This window comes from Poecilia reticulata, linkage group LG4 (genome assembly GCF_000633615.1).
Source record: "Poecilia reticulata strain Guanapo linkage group LG4, Guppy_female_1.0+MT, whole genome shotgun sequence".
In the NCBI taxonomy this organism is placed as follows: Eukaryota; Metazoa; Chordata; class Actinopteri; order Cyprinodontiformes; family Poeciliidae; genus Poecilia; species Poecilia reticulata.
Genome location: NC_024334.1, coordinates 24,762,288 through 24,779,266, shown reverse-complemented (window position 1 = coordinate 24,779,266; position 16,979 = coordinate 24,762,288). Strand labels below are relative to the sequence as shown.

Sequence of the window (16,979 nt, the reverse complement as noted above, 5' to 3'; positions counted from 1 at the left end):
AACCTCTGAGGGGGCAAAAAAAAAGGTTAATAACGTTTCTGCATTCACCACGGCACTATGTAAAAAAATAATTTAAAAAAATGTTTGTCACATTTATTTTGCCATAAACAAAATGAAACAGTTTTAAGACCTTCTGTGTATAACGTGTAATCTTCACGATGACTAATAATAAAGTGGTGAGATTTAAGCCAGGTTTTTCCACACGCCAGCCTGACTGTAAAGTAGAAAAGTCTCTGGGATTGTAGATGACATGTGAAATGCCTGGGCGACAAACGCAGAGAGACGTTTCTGCTTCTTCTCAGTCCAAGAGGTCATCAATGTCTGCGCTAGTTTGCCTCGTCCTTTGAAGCTTCGTCGAAGTTCTCCACCAGATCTGCGACACAGGAGCAGATACGCTGTTATTTACGCAGCTTCAATGCTTTGCAGTGGCATTCATACCATTTCAACACGTTCGCATTTTTTCCACAAACTTCCAAGATATTAAGTTTGTGATATTTTGAAGATACACAGGAGGACACAAGAAGAAAAAAACAGAGAAAGGAGGACATGAGGAAGGGAGGAAAGCGAGGAGAAAAACAAAAATGAGATCACTGAGGATGAAGTAAAACACAGATGAAGGAACAGAGAAGACAAAGAGGAGACATTTAAAAAAAAAACGTCAGTCAGATTGCTAATGTCAGATGTAAGCTTAACTCACATCTTACTGACATTTTATATTTGTTTCTAGAGGCACATCCTGTCTGTAACGTTGGTTTCGGGGGACTGTACAAGCTGAACGTGAACAGAGTCTGCTGGGAGTTTGTTGAGTCCGGCGACACCTGAGGAAGTACATCTAGTTCTTTTATTCAGAGAAGTCTTCTGTGAGGCGGAAATGTTTTTAGTGTTTTAGTGTGGCTGACAGACACTGTGGTTTTTCACAGACGGACAGATAAGCTCACATACGGTAGATGAATTGCATGGATGGCTAAAACATTTTATTGATTTCTAAGCCTACAGCTACAATTTATCATTTAAAAGTATAGGTGCTGTGCATTTATGAGTGGAACGAGAGGGCAATGCTGGAGTTACAACTAGTTTCAAGAGTTTTTCTGCGATCCAGCATGGTTTATGGTAAACTGCTAACAACACGTCATGATCTTTATGGCCGTCTATTCTATAAAGATCAAATTTGTGGAATTACAATTAGTTGTCTTTGCTAAAGATTCTTTCACTTAAGCTGTAGGCCTCTGCAGCTCCTCCAGAGTTGCTACAGGTTTTAGGGTACTTCTGTAAGTAATGAACTCCTGGCCAGGCCTTTCAGTTTAGGTCGACGGACGTGTCTGAGTAGGTGTCTGGAGTTGCGCCGTACTCTTTCCATTCCCAGACGATAGATTGAACAGGTCTCAGTGAGGCGATCAAAGCTTGGGATGTTGTTTTATAACCCAACTCGGCACCAACTTTCTCCCCGAGCCGTCCGCTGTGATCCTCGGTCTTCACGACGCTGTTTGTTCTCTAATATTCTCTAACAAACCTCAGAGGTCACAACAGGACACTTGGATTTATACTGTGATTAAATTACACAATGTCAGCACTATACACTGGAGTTACTCTATTAGATTTAGCAAGCGCGACCGAATTTTCGTTGCTTACAGCGTCTCTAAACAGCTGTGACATTTACAAAGAACATACCTGGAACCTCATCATCCTCTTCCTCAATGTCTTCTGGTTTTGGAGGTTTGCCATCGAGAGCTGAGAGAGAAGAAAGATCCAAAACATAAACCAATTATGTTTGCATAATTTAAAACTAACATTTCCCTTGTGGTAAATCAAATACCAGGAGGGTTTATTTTAATAACCTGTTGTTACCGAGTCTCTAAAGGTTTAAATAAAAGATGAAATGATTTCATACTATTTAATAATCTCCAATTGCCATTGATGGACAGCATATATATCCTAAGATGCTAAAGCTCACAGAAAATATCGGGGAAAAGAGAGAAAGAACTCAGGGACATGTGGGTGACTCATAACGGACATTATTATTGCAGTATTCAGCAACAGTACTCCAATTACACACTTCCATTTTTATCGCACAGCTCTCCATTTTGTGTACAAAACAGACTGGAGATCTTAGTTTCAGAACAAGATGTAATCATTGTGAACATGAGAACAAGCTTAATGACTGGATGCATATCAGTGGCATAAAAGATATGTACAGAGATAATGATTCCAGGAATAAAGTTAAAGCTTAATGAGTTCTTACTTTTCAGTCTGTCACTATATACTTATAGTCTGTAGTTACTAGATGAGTTACTAGATGGTCTCATGTAGTAACTTGCTGAGGCAGATCACTTTTTCCAATAAACAGACGAGTCCATATGTTGATATTCGACTTAATGAGCAAGTTATGTATTCATTAGCTGAAATTGGACAAAGATCCCCTTAAACTGCAGCACTCACCATCTTGTCTCTATTGAGATGGAGGTTCTTTCAAAGTTTTTTGGTCAAATTATTCCTCCCAGAATTAGGAAATCAAGCAATCTAATCCGGTAACATATTTGTGCTACTTTATTCCTCTTCTTAGGATGACAAAATATCCACAATACAACATTTTAGGAAGCTACTTATTTCTCCACACCAACAGCTACGGACACGAATCCTTCGCTCGACCTGCACCCACCTTGCCGGGGGAAGTGTTCAGCCAGCTTCCGCAGGCTGCTGAGGCTGTCCGCTCCCAGCTGACTGAGGATGCTGGGAAGCATCTCTGTGAGCTGCTTGGTCTCGGCGTGGCCCGTGATGGCGAACGTGTTGGCGGACAGAGACGCCTGGACCTTCGGGTTGTTAAAGTGGATCACAGTCCCGTCGTCCTTGATCATGTTCACCTGGAGCGGAGAAAGAGCGGATTAAGTCCAAGCATTTTTGGCGTGCTGCGAAGTAAGGGAAGTTGCCTGGGTTATTATGAAACGTAGAAGCGCTCAATTTCGTGTTTGTACCTCCTCGATCCCAGCTATGTTGTTGACAACCAACTTCTTCAGTGAACTCTGGAGCTTTTTGTCATCTGCCGTTGCGGTTCTGTGCACCACCTTCTTCTTCCTGCGCGCTGAGCCCTGAAACCAAAACACAAAAATAAAAGCTCTTCAGTGATAAAGCCACTTGCAAAAGTGCAGAGATATGGAAAAAGTGGGTAAACATATGAATAATGAATTGACTACTGTAACAGTTTTTGTTTGGCACGACAAAGCAAAACCTGATTTTAATTCATTAATCTGAGTCTAAAACCTTTAATATTTCAATATGCTTAATCAATTTCAGAGAGAGTAATGTGCTGAAGCAAATGATTCAACACTGGTCAATCAATCATCTGAAAATGGGAAGAGTATGGTACAATTACAAACCTACCCAGATATGATTTTCCACCTAAAATACTGATTGACTGCTCTAAGCAGAGATGCAGCCAAGAGACCCTAGTGACTCTAGGGGAGTAGGAGAGATTCATAGCTAAAGTGGGAGAATATGTTGTCGGAAACACCATAAGCTATGTAATCTACCACTCTGGGTGTTGTAAAAAATTAAAAGAAGGAAGTCATAGTGAAATGAAAGCCATAAAAAGTTGCATTGCAGTGTGAACAAGTGGGCAAAGGGACTTGAAGTCTATAAAGTGGATATTCTGGAGTGGTCCAGTCAAAGTCCACACCTTGATCCCCTAGAGAATTTGTGACTTGAAAGGGGGATGTTCACAACCTATCCCCACAACCGGACAGAGCTTCAACAGTTTAGCAAGAAAAATGCAGGATCCAGACTGAGACCCATCCACACAGACTCCATGCTGTGATTGCAACCAAAGGTGCATCTGTCAATTATTGACATGAATGGGGTGAATATTTATGTCCTTATTGTGTTTTATTTAATCCTCATTATTTTGTAGGAATTAGTTTTCCTTTAACATTCAAGAGAGGGGAGGGGTATATTTTATTTATTTTGTGTAAAAAAATAAATAAAAAAATCTACATTTTGTTTATTGTGATTGATTTGTAAAAACAATAAAAGAGTAAAGCATTACATGGAGTGAATACTTTTATAGGCTCCGTATTTCTGCATCTTGACAGTCTGAACCATTTTTTCTCTCCTTCTTTCTTTCTTAGTCCTCATTGCTTTTTTGTAACACGTTTTTAAGATACCATTGTTGCCAAAGACCAGACTGAATTGGACAGCTCACCTTTCCTCCTATCCGCACCTGGGCTTGAAGCTTTGCCAGTTTCTCTTGATTCATGCTGTCACCTGCCAGGAAACCACACAATGACATCAGCAGCATAAAAAAGAAAAAAAAGAAAAAAAAAGAACTACTGATATGGCATAACAGCTGCTTTTATTAGCTTCAACATTAGCTAGCTGTGCCTTTAAGGAACACCGTGCAGAAATAAAACAGATCTATAAAAAGAGCACACATGCTTTAAATTGGAAGCCAGCTGATGCGATCAGATGTGAATTGGTCAGCCTGCCTGTCCAACAGCTGCACACATGAACCGATAACAAACAGCGCAGCCGTCCTCTCCTCCGCCCTCTTCTCTGTCCAGAAAACAACGACCTCACAGTCCGCTCACACAAACAAGCTGTAATCTGAACAAACCTGCAGAAATCTCCCCAGATGTTTGCAGCAGAGAAGCATACAGCGGCGTCTTTCTGTTCTTCTTCGTTTCCGACCAGTAATAGACTTGAGATCGGGATTATGCTGACACCTCGTGGACGTTTAGCATATTACAAAAACAAAGCAATTGCTTTCTCATATTGATTCGTAAAACACCTAAATTTTACACTGAGGTTCAGTTTTAATGACACCGTATACTCTTAAAATACGCATAAATTGTATTCTATGTTTTTAGGACTGTATTTACCAACCTCTATTTACAATGTTTGCACTTGACATAACTTGACTTTTACAGCTAATATGTTAGAGTAGCACTAATGAAAACGATAGCTCATAAAGTAATCAAGGTAATGAAACTATCACACTAACATAATGACATAACATTAGTTTAATATTTGTAAGTCGTTGAAAACATTTTGCCCAAAAATCAACCATTTCTTTTGTGAAAATACGCTAGAGAAGTGGGAGAGATTTGTTCTGTGGGGCTCTATTAGCTCAATTACCGACATTTCTCTCATCTAGCGAGAAACCACCACTCTAAATAGTTTGCACGACTGTATTTTAGTACTGCTTCAATAGCAGGAGCCATTTACAATGAAAGGTCAAAACAAAAACTCTCAGCCATCTTACATCAATCAGCTGCAGGAGTTTGAAATAATGTTTCTGTGTAATGGAGTTAAGCAGAAATGTTCACATCCAAAATGTTTGAATCAAAAACAAGGTCAATATTGATCAAATTACATCAGTGGTTGTTGTTGCCATGCATGTACGGTCCTATGCTGAAATCATTCATTCACATTTCACGTCAAAGTGGTACGATACTCTGGAGCTGCACTCAAAACAGAGACACTAAGCTTCACTAAAACAACAAATGGTGGAAATAATCCTCCAAAATGTCTCCTAAGCATTAAAAATTTCAGACAGTTTTGTTCTGGGCCACTTATGGAGCAAAGACGATTCTCAATGTGATGTTAAAATGCAACGTCATTCAGAGCAGAACTGCACTGCCGCTTGCGTAGTCAACCAGTGACATGTGAATTCTTCCACATCCTGGTCCTGTTTTCTCTTCAGATAAAACCTTTCTGGCCAGAGTTCAGGTGATGGTTTGGACGGTGGTGTCTGGCAGGGGCTGTCTGCTGTAGCGGATGCAGTAAGATTTGCTTGGCTCCCCCGAGCTGCCGAGCGTGCTGCGCTGCCAGCGGTGGAAGGTGTGCAGCTTTGAGCCCCAGCAGCTGTGAAACAACATGAAGATTTTCCTCAGGACGGCCTTCCTCAAAAGGATGTAGACCCAGGGGTCCAAGATCTGGTTCCATGTGGCCATCCGTACCGTCGTCAGCAGACTGAAACTGGACGGTTCATCTTCAGCTATGGTGCTGAGAATGATCACGTGGACCTGGAGCACAGAATAATACAAAGTGAAATACTATAGAGCTAAAGAAAATTGCTTGAATTTGAGTTTGTTGGCCAGTTATTCCAATGAAAGACAGAAAGAATTGCTGAAAAAAAAATCTACATTTTATGTAAAATTAACGTTTTTCTTGTTTTATGCACCGCGTTGTGATCTATATTTCGTCAATGACTAAGTTATCTATCCAACGATCAGTTTTGATTTGCGTTTTGGAGCATGATGTGGGTGGACACCCCAAGTGTGTTATGCGAAAGGAGATTGACCCGAATGTTCAAGAACAACCCAGGGAACCTCCAGAAGTTAAAGACAAGAAAGACGCTTGAACTCCAGTGTGTCTGTCCACAGTGAAGAGTCTTTATTGTCACCAAGGACAACGATCTCAAAACACATAATGGAATGGGTAATGCAGGCTAACATTAAGCTTCTCAAACGCCCACGACCTGAACCATAATGAAGATTTGTGCACTACGTTTAAAAGCTATGTCCATTCCAGGAAACCAATCAATTTGTAGGAGCGCTACTGTTTCTGATAGCAGCATTTAAATATGCAGACAGAAATTTGCTTAATGCTACAAATGGAGTGCAATTTCTCTACAATTTCCTGATGAATATATTAGCGGGAGGCAACATCTGCATATTTGAGCCTATAATTTTGATCCTGATCGCTTTAGAGAAAAGTTAAGAAGTTAAAATAAAATAAGCATGCATACCTTAATTCTGACTACAACGTAACCTAGTGAGTAAATCAAAATAAAGATAGGGAATAGAAAGCCTAGGATTGTACTTTGACTGATTAAGGTCTTAATCTCACTCTCAAAACCTCAAACACCAACAAATATGTAACCAGTGAAGCTCTTTGTATTGGCTCCTAAAAAAAATAGCGAAATTCTTCCCCTCAAATCTGCTAAGTAACGACACGCCGGGAACAAATGCTCACCAGTAATGGCCCCCAGCACACGCAGGACACTAGCATGATAGCCAGCAGCTGGCAGATCATCTCCAGGTGGTAGGACGTGCCTCTGCTGCCGGGTTTGTGGCGCAGCCTGCCGTGCAGCAGGGCGCAGCTCGCCAGAGTGTTGCACACGATGGAGAGCAGAAGAGCCAGTAGACCCAGAATGGAGAAGATCAGAGGCAGCAGCACATCTAGCCAGTCTCTGGGCTGCTCCATGTGGAAGAAGCACCAGCTCCTGGACCTCTGAACCTCATAGGGTCTCCTCAGCAGCACAGGCAGCAACGCCACCAGAGCGGCGAGCAGCCAGGTGAAACCGAGCAGCCTCTTCATGAGGTGCGAGGACAACACTGCCGAGTGGAAGATGGGCTTGGTTACGCCGATGAAGCGCTCCACGGCCATTGCACTCGAGAGGAACAAGGGGCTCAGGCCGTAGAACACCATGCACACCCCGAAGATGCTGCAGACGATGCCATGCGGGTCAAAAGTGTCCCACTTCCTGTGAAAGCGGTAGACGTGCAGCACCAGGGAGCCGTTGATGAGGTGACCCAGCAGGTCAGTGGTCACCAGGCTGCTGGCAAACAGCAGGAAGGACGCCTTGGACTTGATGCGGTGGCGGCTGTAGGATTTGATCAGAATGAAGAGAGCAAAGCTGTTGGAGAAGATGCCCACAGTCATGGAGATGACGGATGCAGTGACAGACAGCTCCTTATGGCAGCAGGTGGAGTTGGAACCTCTGACCTCTGACCCGTATTGGGTTTCGGAGCTCTCATTGGATGACATCACTTACTGCAATCTCAAAAAAAAAAAAATAAAAAATATTGAAAAACAGATTGAATCTACTTGAATCATAACTTTACAAGTATTTTGCGCTGTATGATTTTCTTGACAAATCATACAGATGTTTTTTGTAGATTAAAGATATCCTCATGTTTATAAATAACATTTGCGCTCAGCTTGAGCTGTAAAAAATATTTTCAAATCAAAGAATATTACAGAACATAGTTTAAAAAAAAATAATGATCGCACCAGCTCAATAAAACTGGTAAATTAAAGCAAATTCCAGGTCTAGATGTCGCTCGTGTTAAGCGCCTGCAAATATCAGAAGAAGAAATACTTCTTACCTCCAGTTTAGTTTGCTGTCTCCTGTGGTAAACAGCCTCCCTAAGTCGCTGTCTTTTGAATCAGCAGAATTAAAGGCGCATCTCTCCGTCTCTCGGCGACTGTCACTGAAAGTCGCTGTTCCGCCTTCGCTCAGCAGGTGGAAACCTTGGCGAGAGCTCAAAGACGAGGCGAGCTGCGCATCATCGACTCAGACGCACCTTAAAAACGTTTGAATTTGAAATATCTTTTCTTGGGGGGATTGAAGGGGACAGGAAGAGACAGAAAAATAACAGGAAAAAACCGAATGTCCTCTTTTTTTTTTTCTTTGTCAGGCGAAAATCTGACCTGGCAGTGAAACAAAGTTGTGTCCGTTGTTTAAATTACGCATTGTCTTTAATTCACTTGACACCCATTTAACTCAATTGCGCTTCTCTAACAGCACAAGTCAGAAAAATGGATGTAAAGACCGAGGCGACACCAAAGGGTGGAGTGGGGAGGAAGTGACCATTCCACCCACTCCCACCCAGGACTTACAGGCATGAATTTGAGAATTGAACGGAGCGAGGAAGAGTTGATAGCTACTTATTTTACAGTGACAGACTTTGGAAAACTTAAAAAGTCACTTACTCTCGGCTCAAAACAGAAACATTTAGGTAAAAAATAAAATAAAATAAGGAGGCATAATGTTTTAAAAATGGACATTACGTTTAGAGAGTAGGCTATTCTCAGTTTGGCTCTAACTCAGTAAAGCTTTTATTCCATGTTTTTAGATAATGGTCGAACCGGTCTGGGATTTTTTTTCAGCCGTTTTGGGTTATGTTAGAAAACAACAAAAAGAAAATAAAGTAGAAGAATACAAAGTAGCTCTGCATGTTTGACTAGGAACGTACGGAAGTGTTTCACTGCCGGAGATGGAAAATAAATACAGTAGCATTGGAACTTTCTCGCTGTGACCACATCAGTGGTGGGAAGTAACGAAGTACAAGTACTTCATTACTGTACTTAAGTACAATTTTCGTGTATCTGTACTTCACTTAAGTAGATTTAATAATGGGTACTTTCTACTTTTACTCCACTACATTTTACAGTAAGTATCTGTACTTTCTACTTCACTACATTTCTACAAAAGTGTCGCGTTACTCGTTACATCCAAGTCGCGTTGCTCTTTTTTCCGTTAAAATGTGAAGTTCAGGGACTTACGCTGGCGCCGTAAAATCCGAGCAATAACGTGACTTAGTGTCTGTTGTCATCCATCGCCTCCCCCTTTACTCGCACGCGGAGCTCCAAGACATGCGCAGTGGTTTCCTCTGAGCGGGAGAAGATGTCTGTCTAATCCTTAGTACTATAATAGCACTGCATAAATTGACATGGCGACATGTAAAATCAGCAGCGCTTCACTTTCACAGACTGTGGGTTCGTCCAACTTTTAGCGTCACTTGGAAGGAAAGCTTAAAGAAAGGTAAGATCTGTGGACGTGATGCTAGCTAAGCTAGCTGTACTGAGACACATGTTGCATCTGTCGCCCATATGGGACAACGCTGGTACCAAAGTGCAATAAAGTGGTATGATATTCAGGAACGATCTGATTCTTCAAGACGGATCTTTACTGGTTAAATTTATTTCAGCTCTAAGTAATTAATATCTAGGTGTTTTATGGGAATGTGGATCTTTCAGATCAATTTGAGAAGCAATTTTGATAGGTAAAAGTTAATTTTTTGTGTCATGTAGGTGCTGGTCTTGACTTGGTCTTGGGTTGGTGGTCTTGACTACAACACTGCTACTGGCTCCTTGGTTGCCTGTTCTCTCCCACCCACCTTCTTTCCATCCCCTTTCTGTTGGATTTCTTTCAAAATAAATGCCACTAGTGTCAAAAAAAAAAGTGAAGTTCATGTTATGTTTGAACAGGAGACAAGATGTTTCCATCCCTGAAATTATCATGCATAGAATCACATATCTAAGTCTAAACTATGTTACAGAATAAACACAATAAAAACATGCTTTATCTGTGTCATTGTTTATTAAAATGGCACATTTCTAATGTATTAAAATTGAATACAATCGGTTCACTTAATGATATTAGCGATTAGGTAATCCATTCAGCAAGTACTTTTACTTTTAATACTTAAGTATTTTTAAAAGCCAGTACTTTTTTACTTTTACTTAAGTACAAACGTTAATGTGGTAGTTTTACTTTTACTTGAGTGCATTTTTGTCTGTGTATTTGTACGTCTACTTAAAGTACATTTTTTGGGTACTTTCTCCACCACTGGACCACATTTATATCTCATGAAAAACCAAGCTATGATTTTGTTTAAACGAAAAAGGTCACATCAGCCAAATGGCAACAGCTTGTGGGATGTTTCAGTCTACAGAAACAGAGTGAGACGACGGAGAGTCGGAGGAGGAAGCCCCTTTATGCCTTTTTAAGAAGTCATGATTTGTCAGAGAAACGCATTTTCATATGTCGGTAACACGAGAAAGTTTCTAGGTCTAACAAGAAATAAAACTTGTCTCTTAAAAACAAGTTTTGTGTCCCATTACATCAAGAAACTCTCTTTAGTGAGATGCTACTCATTCCTTGGGGAATCGATTGAGTAGTGTCATAATTTTACTCATGAAGTTTCCAGATTTGCAAGGTGGAAACAAAACAAACAGCAAATATATAACTCAGTCTCCTTAAGGTGAAAGGTCAGGGTTTTTCTCATCAATCCAGACCCCAAAGTTCAATGTAGCTCCCTTGAAGATACACTAAAAGGTAAAAAAAAAAAAGGTGTGCACATCTTGCATTGAGTGAAAGTACAAAATGCAGAGACAATTGCAGAGAAACCAGTTTCCTAAGCAAAACTGGTTTTGCTAAGAGTAACGATTCTGCTTACTGAGTCATAACACTTCAAATCAAATCAAATCAAATTTTATTTGTATAGCACAATTCAGCAGCGAGGCATTTCAAAGCGCTTCACATCATAACAAACACAAAAACACAACGTCAACATAGAATCAACAGTCAAAACATTACATTAAGTCAAGTGCCATCATTAAATTCGTAATTGGTTTTCACACTTGGAACTGGAACATAATTTCCCATCTCCAGTTAAGTCTGCAAAATTTGCTGTGTAGAAAATAAATATTGAACATTTAACCAATTTTCCTGCTACATTTGTTTCTTCTGTCTTGATATTCACACCCAAAGTTGGGGAAAAAAAAAAAAATCTTCCATGTCTCTGTCTCCATAACAAGCTGTCTTCTCCTCTCAACCTGGACTCACGCTCACCGCTGAAGCAGAAAGGTCATCGTGTTGTTTAAGTCTCCCGACATCGACAGCAACTGCAGCACCTCGTTGAAACTTTTAAAGCACTTTCTGAGAATTGCTCTCATGTTCAGTTCAATTTATTCATTCACTCTCTTGGCCAGAATCCAGGTAAAGCAGCAGAAATCACTTCAGCCAAAATTATTGCTCACTTTGTGGGCATCATTATGAAATTACTCCCCTTCGTTGCCCAGTCAAAGTCTAGCACAAAGTTCTCAACGCTGAAGTAATCGCGGCATACGGCGGATTCAAAGCTATCTACAAATTTGCCTTGGTCAAATACATAAAATTGCAATAAAATACAAAGCGGTTTGTGACTGCAATGGGACAGAATGAGGAAAAAAGTTCAAGGGTTGTAAAAAAATTTTACAAAACACACTCAATGCTCACATCTTATTTCTCGTAGTTTGTGTTTTGGTGTAAAGAAAATCCTGTGTAACGTTTCCTTTTGTCTTAGAGGAGTTGCGTCTTCAAAAATTCCAAATACGTTCAAAAATGTTTAACTTTAAAAAATACCTTTTGTTATCCGTGCGTGCACCGTCAGTCAAAAACAAACATGCATGCATCATTTCTTAATGCATAGAAGCCTTTAGAACGATTGAAGACAAAGACACTTGCTGTTATTAGTTCTTGCATCATTCAGTAGAGGATGAAACACAAAGTGAACCTCAGAGGGATGCTGCAACAGCCTGCGAGGGGAAATTCAAACGTCATTCCTTATATTTAGCTTTACTTTGAACAGATAAAACAAAAGGCATGCATGCAAGTCGTCACTGTTAATCTAATGCCTCTGTTTGAGGAGCCGTTTCGCTTTTTTGGTTTTCTTTGTTTTTTTGGAAGCAGTTTGTTCAGTTTGTCACTTTGAGCTCTGATAAAACTTTTGTTTATCAAATTGAAATGTTCATTTTTAATTTTTTATTTTTTTTTACGTCAATAGTAAAGTCACAGAGAAAACAATTTAGGCTTATGCACAAAATTATGATGTCTATCTCTTAAATGAAAAAAAAAAAAAAAATTAAATACCCGAAATGAGCCAGCTGCCTGAGGCTTCTTGAGATCTAACGCTTTCTCTAATACTTTTCTCAGACTTTTAAACATCTATAGCAGTGTATTCGATTAAAATCCTTGCTGGATACCTTTTATGACTTAACAGTCTATTAAACATTCAGCTTATCTTTTAGTTTTGTAGCACTTTGCCACCTCATGAGAATCAACGAATTTTGTTGTCCTTTTTTTTTTTTTTTCCCCGTTAAGCCTCCTAAGAAACGTACTTTTCAGATATCAACAGTTCAATGGACTGCATAACACAGTCATGGCCCTTTTCTTTTCTGATGTGCAAGTGGTATAATTTCACTTAATAACCTCACAACAATGAGTTCATCAGCTACACAAAGCAGCTGCTGAAAGAGAAAAGAAGATAAAGCAGCCTCCTTTTTCCTTTCATTCAATTGTGGTCTTTTTGCTCTAAAATTGAATCAGTGACGTCTGCTCTCGTTGACGTAACAGAACCTCTTGTCGTCCTGAAGTGGTTATGAAACCTCTCGCTCCCACTGAGCTCTGCTACTTAGCCTATGGATCACTAATTACGCAGCCGGGACAGTCCCAATGCAAACGTCTTTAGTGACATTACACCCTCAAGTGTTGTGTCAGACCGTCCAAGCAGCAGAGAAGCTGGTAACAATGTGAGGGGAGATAAGGCACGGGAAAGAGAGAGGAGAAAAAAATTCTTTTGTTGCCGGCATCAAATGTGGCTGCTCTAATAGACTGACAGTCTCTGCAGGGTTTTAGACTGAGCCAGAAGGAAATTGGGCAAAATGGGAAAATAACCCATAATTCATGTTTTTCTCCCCCCCGCCCCAAGCAGCTAAGCTTCCTTCTTCTCAGTATCTCCATAAAATCATTAAGACGCTCAGAAGACAAGCTTCACAGACGAGAGACGGACCTTCTGTTCTTGTACGTTTTCTCTTCTCTTTTGTCTTGTTCCTCCGCCTCGGCGTCTGCCCCGCTGAGCCAAACTGTTAATCGGGCAAAGTAGCAGCAGAGCACATCAAACCCGTGTAATTTCTTGACTTGATGTGCCACAAAGACAGGGGATTTCACTGGAAAGCAGCAAATCCAGGGCTGGGGAAAATGCTCAAAGTTAGTTGAAAAAAAAACACTTCAGTCAGAGGACATCTGCTTCTAAATCTCAAAAATAATAATTTAAAAAAACAACAGCACCAGACAATACAGTCGATTTTAAAATGTTTCATCGTTTAGAAGTCATATTAACTAAAATTAAATGACACTCTGATCAAGAAATAATTAACCATTCAGAATGAGGATTCAGGATTTCAGACTTATGAGAAAAAAACATGTTTTCTTGATAAAATCATAAAGCATTCCAGTCTGCTGCCACATTTACGTTTTGACCTTTGAAAATGAGACTTTCTCATTTTCCCTCATTATCAATACCAGCCATTCATCCACCCCTGTTCAATACCTTAATAGTCACGTGGGGCCATTCGTTGGCTGAGAGGCACGGTGTACCCTTTAGTGGCTGCCAAGCCTTTCATGGGCAACACAAAGACACACAGGACAAACTAATTTGTCCACAGTCTCACGGAAGGGCAATTCAGATGGCTAATTAAGGACACACACTGTACAAAACAGCTATCGGTTTCAGTCAGCTTGACTGATGTAATCAAGTACACATTACCTAACTTAATTTATGAAAATATGTTAGCAGATCTTCAATTTAAAAAGAGAGGGAGAGAAACTAGAACTAATCCAGTCTCATAAGGAAAAGACTTACAGTGGTGATCCACAGAACAAGCCTACACCACAGCATGATGCACGCTTCAAAAAATAAAATAAAAATACAGAATGTTTCGTATAATGTCAATCTTTTTAGAGCATTATTTGCATTGTGTTTGTATAACCTATTGATTCATCAAAAATAAAAAAAATGTCTGAGTTGTAAATATTGTTTATGTCTGCTTAACATTTTTTCTTAAATCGATATGATTTTGTTTGGTTTTTTCTTTGCAAAACAAAGCAATTTGCGGAGCAGTTCTTTGTCAGCTTTTAGCTGAGCTTCCCTAAAGTAGTCCTGTGTTTGTTCTCCATGAGGCCATCAGACTGTGAAGACCAACTCAAAGGAATGCTGCAGGGGCCCTCTGGGTTTCAGAAGATGTGAGCGAAACACTCCCATGTTTCTACAAGGACGTTTCCATTGTGCATGAGGAGAACATTGTGACTGTCACCTTCCTGACCTCACCAGCACTTTTGTTGACGCCAATGGGACTAACCCTATCCCAAGGACCAATCAATCAATCAATCAATCAATCAATCAATCAATCAATCAATCAATCAATCGTTATTCCAAACACAAAAAGGGTACATAGTAAAAAGGTAAAAACAAGCAAAATAAGATAAACATAAACCTAAAATATGCTTTTGAAGTTATCCAGCATCTCTTCTTGGGAATTGGAGCAGACTCATGCTCAGTTAGGGTCCACACCCTAAATAAGACACGTTTTAAGTGAAGTGACCACATTATAAAGTAGGAGGCTGCACAGGGGTGCAGTTGGTACCACTGGTGCCTTGCAGCAAGAAGGTCCTGGGTTTGATTCCCGGGGTCTTTCTGCATGGAGTTTGCATGCAGAAAGGGGTTCTCTCTGGGTACTCCGGCTTCCGCCCACAGTCTGTCAAAATCCTCCTCAGGTGTGCGTGCATGATTGTTTATCATGTGTGTTGCAACTTTATTGTGTAAAAACAGTGATTTAAAAATATATATTTTCCTAACGTGTCTTTTTGATTTTAATATAAATGATGATGAAAGTTATATCAACTGACTTAAAGTTGTAGAAATAGCTTTGATTAAGTGTTTTGAATTTGACAGGTAAAATTGATGCAACTTAACTGAGTTAAAGCAACAGAAAGAAACTAGACTGAATCAAGTTTAGTGAGCAAATATTTTACAGTGCTTGAATGTTTTTGTACAGTGAGTAGGAGCAATTGGCATATCATGAGCAACAACGTCTTGCAATATTCACTGGCTGCAGAAATATTGTTACATAATTTAATCTTTAACACGAGAAAATGCCACTTAAACTCCTGTCCAGTTCCATCACTCCTGGTCGTAAGACAGACTGTAATGATGATTAGTATCCACCAGGAGGCAGTGCAGGCTCAGCAAAGGCTTAATATTTGGTTTAATACACGTTTCAGTGAATTTTGACTAAAAATAGTGCATAATGTAAAGGTAGGCAAGATTTGGTGATAAAATGTGAATCTCAATGAACTCATCCATGAACAGTTATCTCAGAACGATCACAGCTCTGCAGGATGGTGGCATTTTGCAGGCTAGCTGATAAGGCCGAGCTATAACAAATAGAGCAGCTGTGTAACTGGGGAAAAGACAGGCTGCACTTATCGACAGCAGGTATGTGGATACGGCGGATGTGATATGTGTCAGAATGGATATTGCTGCTGAGGTTTTTTTTCTTTTTTTTTCTCCTGGTTGCCACTTTCTTCACCGAACAATCACAGCAAAATACAGGCCAGACGACAACAATTATGATGGAGGTAAGGTGGGGATGGTTGACTTTTCTGGCGGTTTGTCTTCAGTCTACCTGATGGTAGTCTATCTATTCTCGTCTATTCCTTCGTATCTGTTTTTCTCAAACGATTACCTCAACATTACATTACAACATTTCTGAAATTAAGTCATCCTGTAATTAAAGTAGGCAGCTAATTTTTGAATTCTAAGTCGTTTTATTCTTTACCAGAAGCTGAGACAAATATTGATCTAAGTTTCGGGTAGAAACACTTAATTTATTTTTGAAATGATTCTGAATTCTGGGGAAATAAAACTTAAATTGTCTCTTTTTTTGCAGGTTTACTTTTTATGCCTTTACAAAAAAGTATAACGTTTCTACCATGAAGGGCCTTTGATTGATGTGCAGGACGCAAAGTGCAAATCTAAGAATGAATCAGTGGACTTTGCGCTGCACGGCATTTTCCCAGAGCACCTGAGAGCTTTCTAACATTAGGATTCCACCTAAGCGCAAGCAGTTGAGGTTAAATGGGAATGAACAGGCAGCAGTCAGCGTGTTTGTCCTCAACTCGCCGCGCTCCTCCTTTTCCTCTTCTTTTGCAGGGCAACACATCCTGAATGCTGCTGCAGAGATTGTACCTGTCTGAGGAAATGTGGCTCGACTCTTTACTCACAGCCAGCTCCACTCCTTCCCCACAGTCCTACACACTGAGACGGGATTATGGGTCTGGACTGAGGACGCTGCTGGAGATGAGTTGATGTCATTTTGTCTTATCTCAGCAGCAGCCTTGTATTTAATTAGAAGAAAGTCTCTGAGGACTTGTTCTGATATTTGGCGTTAACTACAGTTGTTTGGAATATGAGACACAATCTGCCAGGAAGAACCAAGGGATGCAAAACACGGGACCAAAAGAGAGCAATTTTTATATGTATTAATAAATTGTACTGAAATGGGGCTGTTCTCTTGTGCATGTGTGGGTTCTCTCTGGATACTCCAGCTTCCTCCCACACTACAATACTATGATTCTATGGAGAAAAGCCATCAATGGC

General features: G+C 40.2%; 2 protein-coding genes across 3 annotated transcripts; both read right to left on the bottom strand.

Annotated features, from left to right (window-relative positions):
* Positions 1–68: 68 nt before the first annotated feature.
* btf3l4 (basic transcription factor 3-like 4) lies at positions 69–4,702 on the bottom strand. 2 transcript variants are annotated; one of them, XM_008407043.2, is made up of 6 exons: positions 4,604–4,702; positions 4,193–4,254; positions 2,970–3,083; positions 2,657–2,858; positions 1,669–1,728; positions 69–373 (listed from the first exon to the last, which is right to left on the bottom strand). In XM_008407043.2, exons 2-6 carry the CDS (start codon positions 4,244–4,246, stop codon positions 327–329), a joined length of 477 nt encoding a protein of 158 aa, XP_008405265.1. In that variant the 5' UTR covers positions 4,247–4,254; positions 4,604–4,702; the 3' UTR covers positions 69–326. The 2 variants fall into 2 exon arrangements, with proteins under 2 accessions (XP_008405265.1, XP_008405266.1); XM_008407044.2 differs by lacking the exon at positions 4,604–4,702 and adding an exon at positions 4,476–4,559.
* A 274-nt stretch (positions 4,703–4,976) lies between these two features.
* On the bottom strand, positions 4,977–8,192 carry ptgfr (prostaglandin F receptor (FP)). The gene is made up of 3 exons (XM_008407046.2): positions 8,103–8,192; positions 6,967–7,774; positions 4,977–6,014 (listed from the first exon to the last, which is right to left on the bottom strand). Exons 2-3 carry the CDS (start codon positions 7,759–7,761, stop codon positions 5,715–5,717), a joined length of 1,095 nt encoding a protein of 364 aa, XP_008405268.1. The 5' UTR covers positions 7,762–7,774; positions 8,103–8,192; the 3' UTR covers positions 4,977–5,714.
* Between the last annotated feature and the right edge of the window lie 8,787 nt (positions 8,193–16,979).